The sequence below is a fragment of the Sciurus vulgaris genome, assembly GCF_902686455.1.
Source record: "Sciurus vulgaris genome assembly, chromosome: 1".
In the NCBI taxonomy this organism is placed as follows: domain Eukaryota; kingdom Metazoa; phylum Chordata; class Mammalia; order Rodentia; family Sciuridae; genus Sciurus; species Sciurus vulgaris.
In genome coordinates this window covers 113,283,211-113,298,926 of record NC_136461.1, presented here as the reverse complement: position 1 = coordinate 113,298,926, position 15,716 = coordinate 113,283,211, and the positions used below count along the sequence as shown (strand labels likewise).

Below are 15,716 nucleotides of genomic sequence, written 5' to 3'. Positions count from 1 at the left end.
TAGCAGATGACATCTTGACACCCTCTGAAACACAAACCTATCATTGTCACATGCTTGTTCCCTTCAGGCATTATAAACTGTGTCACGCTCTCACAACCCCTCTGTCGAGTTCAGCATCCATGTGAGTGGCCCACCCAAGCCCCCTGCCTCACAGCTTCCTAACCTTCTTCTGGACAACTCCACTAACTGAGACCAGGTTCATGTCCAGAGCCACACCTGGATTTTGGCACTATTTAATAAAAGTTCTACCTATAAAAAAAATTAAACTCACTGAAAGATTAGATTACACTAGTAACTTCTTGCACTGCCAGCTCTCTCCATCGCGTTCACTCCTTTCACACTTGTTCTGTGATCTGATGGAGACTTCCTGCTTATCCACCTTATTTCCCACACCCTTGATCCTTCCGTGTTCTACAATCAATGCCCTACCAGCTGACTTCCTTTCTTGCTTACCCAAACTCCTCCACCCTCTTGTCCTTTTGATTATACCCTTCTCTACACATCTAACCCTAAATTCATTCTACAGACTTCTCTCTTGGATCCGGTGGCTAGACATAAGCACATCTGAAAAAAAAACAAAAAAAAAACATACAGCTACGCAATCACACAGTCACATAGATTGTAATCACCACGAAATTATAGCTTCCTACCTAAACATTTACACCACTCAGTCATTCTGGGTCAACTCCCCTTTCCATTTGCCTCTAAAACCACAGAACCTCCTCAAATCCTTGCTTAATGCCTGTATTCAGAGATGTTCTCAACCCCCATTTCATGGCATCAGCAGGGGTGTGAGGAAGGATGCTTCTCAGCATCCCTCCTTGTTATGGTTTGGATATGATGTGTTTCCCAAAATCTCCTGTGTTAAGGCAGGAATATCCAGAGGTAAATGATTAGATTATGAGAGCTGTGACCTAATCAGTCCATCTTAGTTTGAATGGATTGACTGGGTGGTTACCATAGGCAAGTGGGGCATGGCAAGAAGAGATGGGTCACTGGGGGCATCTAATTGTCCCTTAACTCAGACTCAATAGGATTCATCTTAAACCATGATCTTGTCCTAAATCTCCTCCAAAAAAGTATTGTTCATCTTGTACTCCCCTCTTGGAGATGGTGGCACCACCCCACTGGATACCAAGAGTCCTAGCAGTGTCCCTTAACACCTCCTTCTTTCCAACCTTCCACATCCAAACAGCAGCCAAGTTGATTTTGCTTTCTAAGTACTTGGAAATTCCCTCCCCATCTCCACGGCCATCCCACCTTGATTATTGCAATGGTAGCCTACTACCTTGTCTGCCTCTAGTTTCTCTCCTCTCTAGTACATTTCCTACATTTCCATAACTAAAAAGGATCATGCCACTCTCTTGCTTAAAAAATCTTCACTGGGCTGGGGACACACCTCAGTGGTAAAGCACTTGCCTAACACGGCATGAGGCCCTGGATTTGATCCCCAGTTTTAAAAAAAAAAAAAATCACCAGCTCTAGATACATATAACTCTTGGGTTCCACTCCAGATTTCCAAACATGGTTCTTAACAATCGAACCCTTGTCTCTCCAGACTCAGGTCACACAGCTTCTGCCTCACATTTACCATCATCTCAGCCCCAAAGTCCAGTACTACTGAGCCACCTGCACATACTGAGAGCACACTATGTTTCACTCCTCCTTATTCTTGCACAAGCATTATGTGAAACTTCCTCTGAAGACACTGCTAAGGCCCAAGCATTCTACACAAATTAGCTCTTAACCCTCACAATGACTATTCTCTCCATTTTACAGATGAAGAAAAGAACAGATGAATAACCAGCTGACAATAAGTTGTAGCACTAGGATGTGAACCTCCATCTGGTGCCAGGCTCTGTGGCCGTAACACTGAATCATGCTGCCTGGCTTCAACTTGGTTCACCACAGTGCCAGTCCACCTGGTGATTTCTTATCCATCCTTCAATATCCAACTCAGGCATCACTTTCTCCATAACACTTTCCCTGCTGCCCCAGAGCTAACCACTCATTCCCTTCTCAGCATTGTCACTGTACCTTGGTCACAACCCTGTCATTACATTTGTCACGCTCTATTGTGTCCATTTAAGTATTTCCCTGGCCTATGGAAATTCCCCCATTTATTTCCGGAACAACCCCTTCACTCATCTGTACCTCATTTCTGTCTCTTGCTATCAATTACCAATTCTCACTCATCCTCAGCTCCTTGCCTACACTAGCCCTTCAGTTTGACTCACTGTTTACCTACTTTACCAAATCTACCTTTGCCAGTTACCTTTCCTGAACTCTACCTCCTTTGAGAACGTGGTAACAAACCCTCTTCCAAATGGCTCTGGAGAGTGGCTACCACTCAGCCCTAACTGGAAGAGGTTGATCCCCCAACCTTGCTCTAAACAATGCACACTTATTTGGTTTCTCTCTTTTCTCTGGTTTCACTCAAGTCACTTCATAGATAAGGAGTTTTTGAATGACTAAATGTCTTATAAAAAATCAGGAAAACCAAACATCTGGGTTTAAGAAGAGCAAAACATTAATTACATTGGACTGTGGCTCTTCATTTCCCAGGGTTTCACCATTTACACAACTCAGCTAATACACAAGTAACCTGTTCTTTTACTTCCAGTTAGCAATTGGCCTATTTCCCCACTGGCTCTAGTTCATGTATTTCTTCCAAATCTCATAGATTCTACTTACTTGTGGTATCTTGGTGTCTACTTCATAATTTTGATTTGTCATCCTTTCATGGTTCTCTGTATGCCAAATATTTACACAAAACTCTTCTGAATGCCTAATTCTCTATATGTTTCTAATTTCAGCTTCCCAAGAACAAAGAAATGGCCCCAGTCATTTCTTTTCATGTCATGTCATGAAACATCCACTACTAGCCATTCTACAGAGTGACAGTCTTTGAGTCCAGCATTAACTTCAGTTCAGTCAGCCATGACAATAAGCACAAGGTCAAATCATGCAAAACTTGGCCACCAGCAAGAAGCTATGAATGAGGCATTTTCCCTGAAAAGGACTATGGTATAAAAGGTCCCATGATTGAGGTATGGAATAATTTAGTGGTTCTTCAATAGTTTTGATCATAGATTTATCTGATAATCAGATAAAAACCATGGATCCTTCCCTGGGGTTGGGTGATTCTATTAGTGAAAATTTTCCTATATAACTATTAAAGAATCCTAGCTGCCATCCACGTAACACCCTCCATTGCCCCTACATAGTTCTAAAATCTATCCACAGATCTCCTCAAAAGCAGGTACTATATCATACTACGGTCTATATTCACAGTGCCCAGCTCTGAATTTGGCACTTAGTAGGCTCTCAAAAATATTCATCAAATGGATAAATTGAAAATGGAATTAATCACTTAATTACAGTTAAAGATGTTTTTCAGAGCCACATGGAGAATAAGAAGTTAGACTTTGATAGAATGGTATTTGGGAAGCCATTTCGTTTTGTTTCTGTTGTGTTTTGATCTGAAATAGGCAGTTGATCAAGGCCGCAAGAAAGGAAAATGTGTTTTTAACAGTCAATAGAACAGACTGGAGGACAAGAGACCAGTTAGGAACTTGGAGGAAAGAGAGAATGAAAATCTACACTAGACAGTAAAGTGGGAATAGAATAATAGAGAACAGAGCTTAGAAAAGTGTAGAAATTAAACTGATATTAAACAAGCACTTGCTAGAATCGTGGTTATGAAAGAGATTTACAGTCAAAACCATGGTTCTAATGTTCTCAAGTAGAGGAAAGAAAGACTGGCAATACCATTAGCAGAGATGGAAAAGTCAGGAAAGAAACAGGTTTAAGGAAAACCAGTTTTTAAGTTTTTTCCTGAATTATTGAGTCTAAAGTACAGGTGGGGCTTTTAAACAAGTTTCTGAATAAGCAGCAGAAAATGTGGGTATGGAGTAGCTGCAAGTAGTGATGAAGGTTTGGCTTTATATGCTCAGGTAACTGTGAGAGCAGGTACCAGGAAGCACTTTACAAAATGTCTGATACTCCATTGTCTTTCATTCACATCGTCTCTGTAGTGTTTTTTTGTATTTTACCACTGAGCTACATCCCCAGACTTTTTTTTTTTTTTTGGCAGGGACTCAGGACAGGATCACTAAATTGCCAGGCTGGCCTTGGACTTGCAATCCTCCTGCCTCAGCCTCCTGAGTAGCTGGGATTACAGGCCTGAACTACTATGCCTGGCTACTCTGCAGTTTTTGAAGCCCTCTCAAAGCCATCATTTTATTTGACAGTTGAAACCATCATATGAAATTGAAAGTCAACATGACACATTACTGATAGGGAAGTGGAAGCTCAGAGTGGTGAGAAGTCTTGTCAAAAATATTGCAATGAAGTGATAGGCCCAAAATTAGACCCCTGAGCTTCTAATTTTTAATATAACTTCCAATTCCACTGAAACTGCACACAGATAAATGCCTAACCAGCGAGGGTCAATTTTTAATTGCAGTAGTTCAGTTTTGGTTTTTTGTTTGTTTGTTTTTCCCTATTTAACTGTTGTCAGTTTATAGTTTGAAAGAATGATGGCAATAATCCATTGGCAATCCATTTGGTACTAACTCACCACTGTTTATCAATTATCTTCAGTGCGGACAAATAGCCCTGGCTCCCAGGGAACCAACTTCTCTACAATCATGACCTACACTCAGTCTTAATATTCTTGTTTGTTTGTTTGTTTGTTTGTTTGTTTACTGGGGATTGAACCCAGGGCCTCATGCATATTGGGCACTGAGCTACACTCCAGTTCTTACTTGCTTTTAAAAGAACTTTTCTGCCTATCTACCTGAATGTGCTGAGTGAGTTCATATATGGAAAAGACCCACGGACTTGGGCAAACTTTCCAGGATTGAAGATCGCTGTGCAAAACTTTTAATTCTAAAACCCGAAAATCTTAAAGGTTCACGGGACAAATGGAGAGAGTGAGGGACTGCGTAAGTCTCAGAGAGGACAATAGGTGTGAGCTTAAAGGCTTTACAGCGGAGCTGTGTTTAGCTAAGGAGGCCGGGCTGACAGGCCCAGACTTGCGGGCGGGGAGCGGCGGGGCGGGGCGTCTGAGTCAGGTTTGGGCAACCCGGTGGGCAGGGCGTGGGAGGCGGCGGGGACTAGCAGGAGCCCAGCGCCCAGCGCACCGCACTCAGGCACCGCTCCTAGCCGCAGCCGCAGTTCCTCGCTCCACTCCAACTTGGTAAGCCTTTTAAATTTTTTTCCTTCCTCTTAAATGAAAAGGAAAAAGAAAAGCACTCTTTGCACCAGGCTTTCTCTTTGATTTATGTGCAGACGTGGCAGAAAACAGATCAGGAAGAATAAATGATGTGGGAGGCAATTAGGGAAAAGAAGGAGCCTTAAAATTATACCTGTAATAACAGCCGACGGGTAAGAACCGGGGGTTCTTTTGTTTTCCCAGTCAAGATAAGGTCTAGGGCTGGGGAAGGGGACCGCGCGAGGCCGGCCCGCCCGCCGCTGGCCGCACTTGAGCTCCGGAGCCTCGCGGCAGGGGTGTGGCCACCTCGGTTCCCGGCCGCGCGTCCGCTGCTTCTGCCCCGAGTGGAGCGAATGGCCGGATTTCACTTTTTGACCTTGTTGGACACCCCTCGCGCCTCCGCCGCCACGGGCCTCCCGGGTGACCAGGGGAAGTCCGGAAGAAAAGTTAAAGCAAAGGCGGCTGGGATCCTGGGTGGCGTCACTAGGTATTTCTGAAGACCAGAAAAAAGGAACATTTTGAAACTTAGTCGCCTGAGTCCAGGGGGAAATCAGAGTTTCAGTAAGCAATGGCAAATGACCAAGACCCAAAGAGACTGAAACTAAATCCTGTCGCAGCCAGGGGAACCACAGCCAAGGATGGGAGAAGCCGCGTCCCAACCCAGCCCCCCCCCCCCCCCCCCCCCCGGCCCCGGCTTTTCCTTTTGTCCCCCATCGTTTTAGGCACTCACACCATCACCTGTTTTTCTGCCCTCGGTCCCTTCCATTCTCCACGTTGAACCCTTTCTGCGTTTTCATCAGTTCGACTCCAAGATCTTCCTCTTCCTTTGTCTCTCAAGTGTAGGAAGTTAGCAAACTTCCGCCATGGTGCTGCCCACAAGAATGAATTTTACATTTTCAAACCGTTGAAAGACAATCAAAAGAATAGTAACTCCGGGTGCGGTGGTGGAGGCCTGTAATCCCAGATATTTAGCTAGACCGTCAGCAATTTAGGGAGACCCTGCTTCAAAATAAAATAAGAAGGGCTAGGGGTGTAGCCCAGTGGTAAAGCTCTCCTGGGTTCAAGCCCCAGTACCAAAAAGACAAAGAAGAATGTGACGTGTGAAATGTATATGAAAATCAAATTTAAGCGTCCATAAATGAAGTTGTACTGGAACGGCCACACCCATTATGTATTGTCTGTAGTTGTTACCGGCGGCAACAGCAGAGTGACAGAGACCATGTGGACGAGAAGAGTCTAAATATTTACCAACTGACCCTTTACAAAAAAAGAGAGAAAGAGAGATTTCAACCTCTGCCTTTCTGTGTCAATCAATACTCCCTCCTACTTACCCTTTCCCGCTTCTCCTTTCCATGCAAAAGGTGAATCACACTGTAACCGAAGTGGAATGACTATCCCGGGAAGGTAGATGAGACGACGAATCTCTGAGGGAGTGGAAGAAGTGTTTGGTTAAGAATGAGAGCTAATAATTGAGTCCTTTTTATATATAGTGTTACTTCTCTTAATATATATTTTTTTAATTTTAATTTTAATTTTTTATATTTTGCTTTCCTCAGATGTTGAGTGCATAGTGTGTGCATTTTTAAAATTCTTTCACAGTATCTGTTCATCATATTGTTTTCTCCTTGCTGTCATAGTCTCCACCAAGTAAAACTGCAGGTACAGTGACACATTCAGAGAGCTGATTCTCCTCTTCTTCAGCCTCTGACCACCTCGAGCAAAGCTTTCCCATCTCTGGGCCTCCTCAGGATCGGTCTCCAAACTCCCTTGAGCTCCACAAATTGCACAATTCCATTTCTGAAACTTGATAAGTGTGTTTTGCTGCTTTGGAGAATTACCTCTGGAGCAGGAAATGCAAAGAGGTATTTGTTTTCTCCTGTAGCTGACGGCAACAGTTGGTCAAGAGAAAAAAAAAAAAAAAAAAGTTGAAATTACTATCAACACTAATGTTCAGGAGGGAAAAAATGTAAAACAGAAAGTCACTTTGAAACTGGAAAATCAAAGTAATCTGAATTCTGCAAGGAAAGGGATAGGGGAAGCACCTATAGGTATAGAAGAGGTACAAAGACAGGATCCTCAGCCAAGAAACTGCTCCCTTCTTTCTGGTCCCCCACTACCCCAGCCAACTCTTTGTGTCATCTGATATACTAGGAAGATGGTGAGATTTTAGTTCTGATAAGACGAGTGTGTTGTGCAAACACATCTGTTTCTAAGCTGTGGTATTTTGTTTTTCCTCCAAACACTGAACCTACCAAGACTGTTCTTAAATAAAATTCCCTGTTTGGGGCCTTTTAGCTAGTCTGGTCAACTGCCTAGGGAGACAGGATGGAGAATAGCCACTGTGCATCTAAGGTCTCAGGCTAGTTCGTAGCCCATGTTAATTACAGGACCTGAAAGACTTCAGCTCTGGGCTCCAGGAAGTCCATCCTAAAGACAAACTAAAGGCTAAATGCTAAGTGGCAACCATCACCATCAAACACAAATATTGCTAATGCCAAAAGATAAAGCCTTTAAGGGAGGGTGTGGCCCTGCCAGTTCCCAGAGAGCCTTGCAGTTTCTTCTCTAATCCACCAGGGACAGCACAGCAGCTCTTCACTTCAGGTCCCTAGGTCCCAGCTGGAATGAGCCTACTCAGACCAAAAGAATTTCCTTGAAGAATTCTGTTGTGAGGAAAGTAGAGTCCAGCACAAGATTTGAACTTCCTGCTCTTCCTGGTATATCCACAGCCTTGGTTCAGCTCTGTAATGAGAAGTCCCACCCACCATTCCTGTGGGAATTAGTGGCACCTTGGAAGTAGAAGGTGCAAAGCCAAGTTCTACAGATAGGGACCAGGAGGCCCAGATTTTAGGGGTGGGTCTGCCAAGCTTGTTCTTTTCTCATGCTCAGTTTCCTCACATGTAAAATTAATGATTCCTCTCAAATTTTAAATTCATTTTTGAACATCTAGAATGTCTTATCTCCTACCCCATACACAATTACAGCTATGCTGTAGTTTTGTTTGTTTTTCAAGAAAATTCATGAATCCCAAGAATTTGGTATTAACTTTCAAAAGAACTAGCATTTCATTCATCACAGTAGTCTACACAGTCTTAGAAAATTGTAACTAATCTCTAGGCAATGCTTGGTATACATGGGGATTTGTGGCTATATAGCTATACATCTATTTACTCACATTTTCTAAAAATATCAGTAAACCTCATCTAGGCAGTCTACTGCTTCCAAACATACCCTCAAAGCGCATATAATCCTTACTATATCTCACCTGGAATAAACACATGAGGAGGAATAAGAAGGAACTCACAGAGTATGAATTCTATGGCTCTCTTGACTCGCTTGGACCCTGAAAAATGACCCAGTATTTTAGGAAGTTGCTCTCAATCAAAATGAGGAGATGAGATTCTCCAGTGTATTCTTCACTGACCAGCCCTTGACATTTTGCCTGCATCTAAACCTTTCATTTTTTTTTCTTCAAAGGCAAAAATGTCCCACCCTACAGAGACTGAGCGGTGCATCGAGTCCCTGATTGCTGTTTTCCAGAAGTATGCTGGAAAGGATGGAAACAGCTGCACTCTCTCCAAGAGGGAGTTCCTAAGCTTCATGAATACAGAACTGGCAGCCTTCACAAAGGTACTGGTCCCAGCCCCCACACCCGAATCTGACCACAACGTGAAATAAGACCCAGAGAGAATGGCCAGGAATGAAGGACCAGCTGGCTCCCCACATTTGTGCCTCCTTCTCACTCACTCCAATCTGGTTGATCCATGCAGCAGCCCATACTGAGCCCCTGGACCTCAGGGTGAACTCTGCATGACTGTTAAAGAGCCTTTTCTTTGAAGTAAGGCGTGTTTTAAGGATCCAAGTATGCAAACTGCATGAAATAGGGAATGGTGATTTGTTTTTTGAAATCACCTCATGTTTACATGTGATACATATTAGAATTGCATGCAACACTTCAAAGAAATATTCCACTGATTTTACAAAGTTCAATCACCCCTACTTTCACAGAAAGAACCCTGGACCAGGAATGGGAAAGCCTGTGTTCAAGCCCAGATTTGCCCTGAGCCATGTCTCTTCACCTCTTTGAATCTGTTTCTGCATGTGGAAAATGGGAATATTAATAACCCCTTTTCTGTTCCTGATATTCCAGTGAGAATAAAGTGTGGTGGCATATTTGAAAGCACCTCCAGAAGTGCAATATAAAGATCTTATTATTATCTTTACAGAACCAGAAGGATCCTGGTGTCCTCGATCGCATGATGAAGAAGCTAGACCTCAACAGTGACGGACAACTAGATTTCCAAGAATTTCTTAATCTTATTGGTGGCTTAGCCGTGGCTTGCCATGAGTCCTTCTTGAAATCTCCCCATTACCAGAAGCGTATCTGAGGCCCCCACGGGCCTAGCCTCAAAAACCTCTTTCTTCCCTTCAGTCACCCAGTCATTCCAGCCCACACATACCCTGAACCCAATACATCCACCACACTAGGCAGCCCATTGCCGCTGCTGGAAATAAAACAATCTTTTTTTTTAAACACACACTTGAGAGTCCATAAATTTGTGCAAGAGAGGGTGGAGTGTGGGAAGAAGAGTGGCTTAGATAAATGTAAGCCATTACTGAAAGCACCCTAGGACACTATAAAGAAGCTTCTTAGGTGTATGCATAATCATGACTAATGATTACAAGCAGAATGGTCTCAAACTGCTGGAGAGATGTCATTGATTGTCATCATTTACTCATTATGTATGTTTCTACCCCTGCCACAGGCACTGTCATAGACCCTAAGGATACATTCTTCAAGACAGATGAGTTCCTGTCTTCAATGAGCTTACTTTCTTGAGAGGGAGGAAAATAAAGAATGAATAAACAAGCCAATAAATAAAGGACTGTGTAATAAATCCTGGGAAAGAAAGACTACAATTATGACAGATGTGTTGCAGGGGTTTAGGGAGAAGACTATTCTGAGGAGATGACATTTGTGCTGAGATCTGAAGGACAGAGGGAGCAAACATGGAAAGGAGGAAGAGGGCACTTTAGGTCCCTGCAGACACAGAGGTCCTTGGGTGAGAAGGAGCTGGGATGTGGAGCAAGAAAGGCGGCTATTCTCATCAATATCTTCCTGCTTGGTCATGGGTTTCCTTGCTTATGTTGTTTAAGCTAGTGTCAACACTAGTTTTAATTTTCTAAACCCTCTGAAAAGCAGCAGGGAGAGAACCTCAAAAGGTGAGAAGGCTGACCCAGGTTCAGATAACAGGTTGGAAAGGGAGGCAGGGTTTCCGGAGAGTACAACTGAGGTAGGTGGACTCCAGGGAGAGAGGAAAAGAAGCCCAGATCTATGAGCACGACCAGCCCTGCTTGTTTCTACACAAAACCTCCAGCACATGCTTGTATCAGATCAACTAGAACAAAAACATAATAAATTTAAATATCACCAGATTCAAAAACCTACAAGATGTGCCCACAGCTGATTTATGGCTAGCCTGCCTAACCAAGAAGAACATTCAGAACCCCAATATCAAATGATTGACATGGGACTTGATTTTCAAAAAACTTGCCTGGGAACCTGCACATTTCTTCCCAGGAAAATCTCATACAGGGTCAGAGAGCTCAACCCTGGGTGAGTCACTCATCTTCTCTGAGAGGCAGGGGTATCTGCACCCTGCCTTTGAGGCGTGTGTACCTTGGCTTTGCTGCCCTATAATAAATCTTTGCTTGTGTCTTGCTTTCCACACATCTTGAAATTCTTTCCAGCAGTTTAAGTCAAGAACCCACCCGGCTGAGAGTTGAAGTCCCACTCTTCAGCTTCCTTGGAGGGACATCATCAGACTTCTGTCTGGTAACAGGATCATCCCTAAGAAGTACAGGGGAAAAACAATGTGTTTCCAGAGATCCTCTGATCCTTTATCCATCTGTGAGTTTTAACTAATTAAGGAAAATCTCTCTGGATCATGGTTTATTCCTGTGTAAATTAAGTAGAATGGTTCAGACCATTTCTGAGGTGGCTTGGGGCTCTGATATTCTAAAATGAAGGCCCAGCGTCTCAGACTAGCAAGTCCCAAATTTTTCAAGTAAAATCATTACTTTCTTTTAAATAATCTGAGTTCCTTAATGTGTTGGCAGTACAAGGGGAGGGAGGATCTGTGTTCACTAAGTCTCCATATTCCCTTGAGGGGTATACCCTGTATGGAAAAAATCGTCATCCCAAAGAACACTGTGGCAGGGAAGAGATGAAAAAATATCAGGCAACTTAGGTCATACTCATCTATCTGCTATTCTGCCAAGAAATCACTGGTCCTGGCCTTAAGACACCAGGACTCAAGGGAACTAACCCAAAATCTCTGCTTGCTTGGTGCTCTCAAATTGTGATAAATAAGATCCAATTGGCACCAGGCTTGTGACTCAAGATTCAAAGAGCGAACCCCCGTGGGGTGCCTCCTGTGGGTACTGTGAGCTGTAGAGAGACGCCAGGAGGAAGGGCTGTCTGGAGGGGGAGGCAATGAGCTCTGTGAAAGTACATTATGTTGGAGGTGCCACGGGGAGGCCCAGTTGGTAATGCCCAGTGGGCATGCACAATTTGAGTCTGGAGAGAAAGATCCAGCTTGAGAAGCACAAAGAGATCCCCTACACCTGGGGGAGGGGACAGCGAAGGACAGCCTCAAGAGGTTGGGGACTCAGCCACAGAGTTGACGGAGCTAAAGGAGAAGAGAACATGACTAAGAAGGCAGGGCTAGGGAACCACACCAAACACTCAAGGTCCTGTAAATGCTGATGCTCCTTGGGCCCCCACGCAAAGCCTCCTTCTCACTCCTCAGGCTCTTCCTCATGACTGTGGCCTCTTCTGTGTCTCCATGTACCACAGAGGCCAATGGCCACTCACATATATCTCCTCAACCCGGTTCTAGCTCCCAAGCTTCAAAGCTTTCTCCTAGACTTCTCCACATAAAATGATAAAGGTATCTTTTGTTTTCATATATTTATTTATTGAACAAATAGTCACTGATAATAGTCCTGTATATCAGGCATAGGGTAAAGAGGATTTTCATCCTGAAGAAGCTTGCATTCTTGAGTTCATTACATCCCTATATGAACTCTCCATCTTCCCAGGTGCCTTCCACCACTGAGCCCCATCTCAGAAAATGCCACCTCTATCCACCTAGGTGCCCCTCCCGGGGACATGCAATCATCAGCTTTGACACCTCTTTTTCCCTCATGCCTCACTCCAGTCAAATCCCCAAGTCCAATTCTCCACCTAAATAGCCCCTGAATCCCTCCCCAGTCCTCCCCTTCCCAGGCCACCACCAGTGTTCATCTGGTCAAGGTAGCAGCTTCCTAACTAGCCTCCTCCCCTGGCTTTTCCCCTGTCCAGTCCTTTCCCTTCCTCCCGCCTGGATGCTCTCCAGATGCAAGCCCTTCAGTGGACTCCCAGTGCTCTTGGGCATGTACAGCCAGACACAGCCCCCACACCCCAGCCTTGGCTCACACCTCTTCTTACCTCTCCTTTCTGTCCCCTTCCACACACACCCTCTAAATCCCAGCCATACTGAACTTGTTTAGTTCCCTCCCTCCTGACCTGAGCCCTCTGCCTAGAAGAGGGCTTACCTTCCTCACCACTAACCCTTCACGTCCCAGCCTTGATGGTCTTTTCTCCAGGACATTTTGCTAAACTCCTTAATTGGGAAGAGACACTCCTGCCACATGTGATCATGCCATGGACCTCCCACACTTTCTTGGGGCAAAGTGTATGTTGGTCTTGTTTACTGTCATAGCCTCAACTCCTGAAAGAGTGTCTGGACATCATAGAGACCTGATTATTCACAGAGTGATAGAATGGTCAGGAAATAAAGTTGTTGGGCCAGTGTCCAGTGAAGGAGATGTTTCAGTAGAAAGGCAAGAGAAAGTGTAAGAATGCCAGCATTTAGGACTGGGCGATGTAAAGGATACAGAAGTTTTGGGTGTAGACACATTTTAAGAGACAATAATTTTAACCAAAGAGAAATATCTGAGGGCACAACTTGAAAGTCTTTTGTTTTGTTTTACTTCTTTTGTTGGAGAGACTTGAGATGGTAAACTTAAGAAGATTAAAATGTTTGAAATCCCAGAAAGCAATATGGAGATTCCTCAGAAAACTTGGAACAGAACCACCATTAGACCCAGTTATCCCACTTCTCGGTTTATACCCAAAGAACTTAAAATCAGCACACTACGATAATGCAGTCACATCAATGTTTATAGCTGCTCAATTCACAATAGCTGGATTGTGGAACCAATCTAGATGCCCTTCAATAGATGAATGGATAAAGAAAATGTGCTATATATATACAATGGAATATTACTCAGTCATAAAGAAGAATAAAATTATGGCATTTGCAGGTAAATGGATGGAGTTGGAGAATATCATGCTAAGTGAAATAAACCAATCTCCAAAAATCAAAGACCAAATTTTTCTCTGATAAATGGATGATGATACATAATGGGCGGGTGGCGGGACCGGGGGAAAGAACAGAGGAACTTTGGATTGTATAGGGGAAATGTATAGGCGGGAGCAGGTGGGGGAAGTAAAGACAGTGGACTGAGATAGACATCATTACCCTATGTACACGTATGATTACACAAATGGTGTGAAACTACATTGTGTACAACCATAGAAATGAAAAGTCGTACCCCATTTGTATACAATGAATCAAAATGCAGTCTGTAAAATAAAAATAGATGTTTGAAATCACCATTATGTGGATTATTAGGGAATCAGCTAGAATGTATTTTAAAAAATGCAACAATATACTTGATATTTATTGCTGAGTATGACCACAAACTTAATGACTTAAAGCAAGGCAATTTATGACTTCACAGTTTCCCTGCATGGAGAGTCTGGACATGGCTTAATTGAATCTTCTGCTTCAGGGTCTCCTACAAGATCAAAGTGTCACCCAGGGCTGGTGTCTCTGAGGCTTGACTAGGGAAGAATTGCTCCCAGGTTCACAGGGTTGTTGGCAAGATCCAATTCCTCGAGGGCCGTCAACCTGGAGACTTCAGCCTTTACCTGGCTGGTGCTCAGAGGCCGCCTCAGTGCCTTGCCATGCCAGCCTTTCCAGGCTTGCTTCATTCCAGTGTGAGAGCTGGGAGGGTAACAGAGAGTCTGCAAGCAAGATCATAGACACGATCCTACGGAACCAAGGCATGAAAGTGACAAACCATCACCTTTGCTATATTGAACAGTTAGAAGCCAAGTTATAGCTCTAACACAAGAGTGTGAATAGGAAGATATGGAGACAAATGGGGAACTTCTTAACATTTACCCTCCACAAGCTGTATGGCGAGAATCACAGAAAGTAAGGACAGTTCTGAGAAGGGGATTGCTGACATCATTATTAGAATTGGAACCCATTACAGGGATACTCTCCCTATTCCACATCCTACATACCCGCTTCCCATCACTTCACTAACTTTAAAAAGGGTACGCTACCTTCCTGCCTTTATTTCCTACTTTACCTTTTTAAAAATTTGCCCACCAAATTATTTTGACGCAAGTGATCTATAGACCATATTTGGGAAATTCTTCTCTATTTATTTTTCCCTGGATAACCTCCAAACTCATGGCTTTGATCTGTGACCTGCTGACTTAGAATTCTCTCCCCCCAGCTCAAATCTCTCTCTAGAATTCCCAGCTCATTATTTAACCTAACATCTCTACCAGGCAGTCCCACAGTTAGGATTATTCTTATTGATGGAAAATTCAATTCAAATTGCTTTAAGCCAAAGCAGGAATTTATTGACTCGTGTTACTGGACAATAAGGGTGGCTTTAGCTGCAGCAGAGCTTCAGGAGCTGGCCCCTTTCTCTAAATTCCTTGGCTCTACTTCAGTGTTGACTCCATTCTCAGATCCCTTCCTGTAGTACTGAAGTGTCTAGTAGCATTTCTAGGGCTATAGTCTCTCAGACTCTAATCCACTGGGAAAGGGGAATAAAATAACCACCTACATCCTAGCATTTTCAGCAAAGGTACTGAGAGTTCCTCTATTTGAACCAAATTGTATTATGTGACTACCCCCAGGCCAATCACTGTGTCCAAAGGAATGCAGTACACTGATTAACTCAGGCTAACATGTCCTTTATTCTCAGGGCTTGGGTAACCCCAACTACGAGAACCAAGAGGTAAGAAGAGCAGATCATGAATTGTTTTAGAAAGAAGAGGTAATGGATGCTGCAAAAACAAGGGGCAAGCACACAGAAGAGACACACACCTCTAATACAACCCACATGTCTAAACTCTACATATTTCTCTCAGAAACCAGCCTTCTTGCTTCATGCCTGATTTCAGTGAATTTCATCATCCTCAACCTGATCTATCCAAAGCAAGAACCTGGAAATTATCCTAGATTTCCCTTCCTCCCCACAATATCCAAACATGGATAATTTCTTGAGCCTTCACCTCTTGAATCTCCTCATTTCCACCCTCAATGCCTTATTTCAGAATCTTAACTGACCACTTAACCATCTCTCC

The 15,716-nt window shown here is 43.6% G+C and overlaps 2 protein-coding genes across 4 annotated transcripts in view; one reads left to right on the top strand and one right to left on the bottom strand.

The window, feature by feature from the left end:
* LOC306664204 (uncharacterized protein) overlaps positions 1 to 6,524 on the bottom strand; it is an 86,410-nt gene extending 79,886 nt beyond the window's left edge. For 2 of the 3 annotated variants that reach the window (XR_013764673.1, XM_079145019.1), the window contains exons 1-2: positions 5,951 to 6,522; positions 5,373 to 5,711 (exon numbers count right to left, since the gene is read on the bottom strand). Coding sequence is in view for 2 of the 3 variants with exons in the window: in XM_079145019.1 (XP_079001145.1) it covers positions 5,373 to 5,711; positions 5,951 to 5,984 (373 nt within the window). In the remaining variant the exon portion in view is untranslated. Of the gene's footprint in view, positions 1 to 5,372; positions 5,712 to 5,950 lie in introns of all 3 variants that reach the window. The other variant, XM_079145018.1, reaches the window with a different exon arrangement.
* On the top strand, positions 5,120 to 9,755 carry LOC306664226 (protein S100-A11). Its single transcript, XM_079145048.1, has 3 exons — positions 5,120 to 5,203; positions 8,693 to 8,845; positions 9,442 to 9,755. Exons 2-3 carry the CDS (start codon positions 8,699 to 8,701, stop codon positions 9,601 to 9,603), a joined length of 309 nt encoding a protein of 102 aa, XP_079001174.1. The 5' UTR covers positions 5,120 to 5,203; positions 8,693 to 8,698; the 3' UTR covers positions 9,604 to 9,755.
* The last annotated feature ends 5,961 nt before the right edge of the window (positions 9,756 to 15,716 follow it).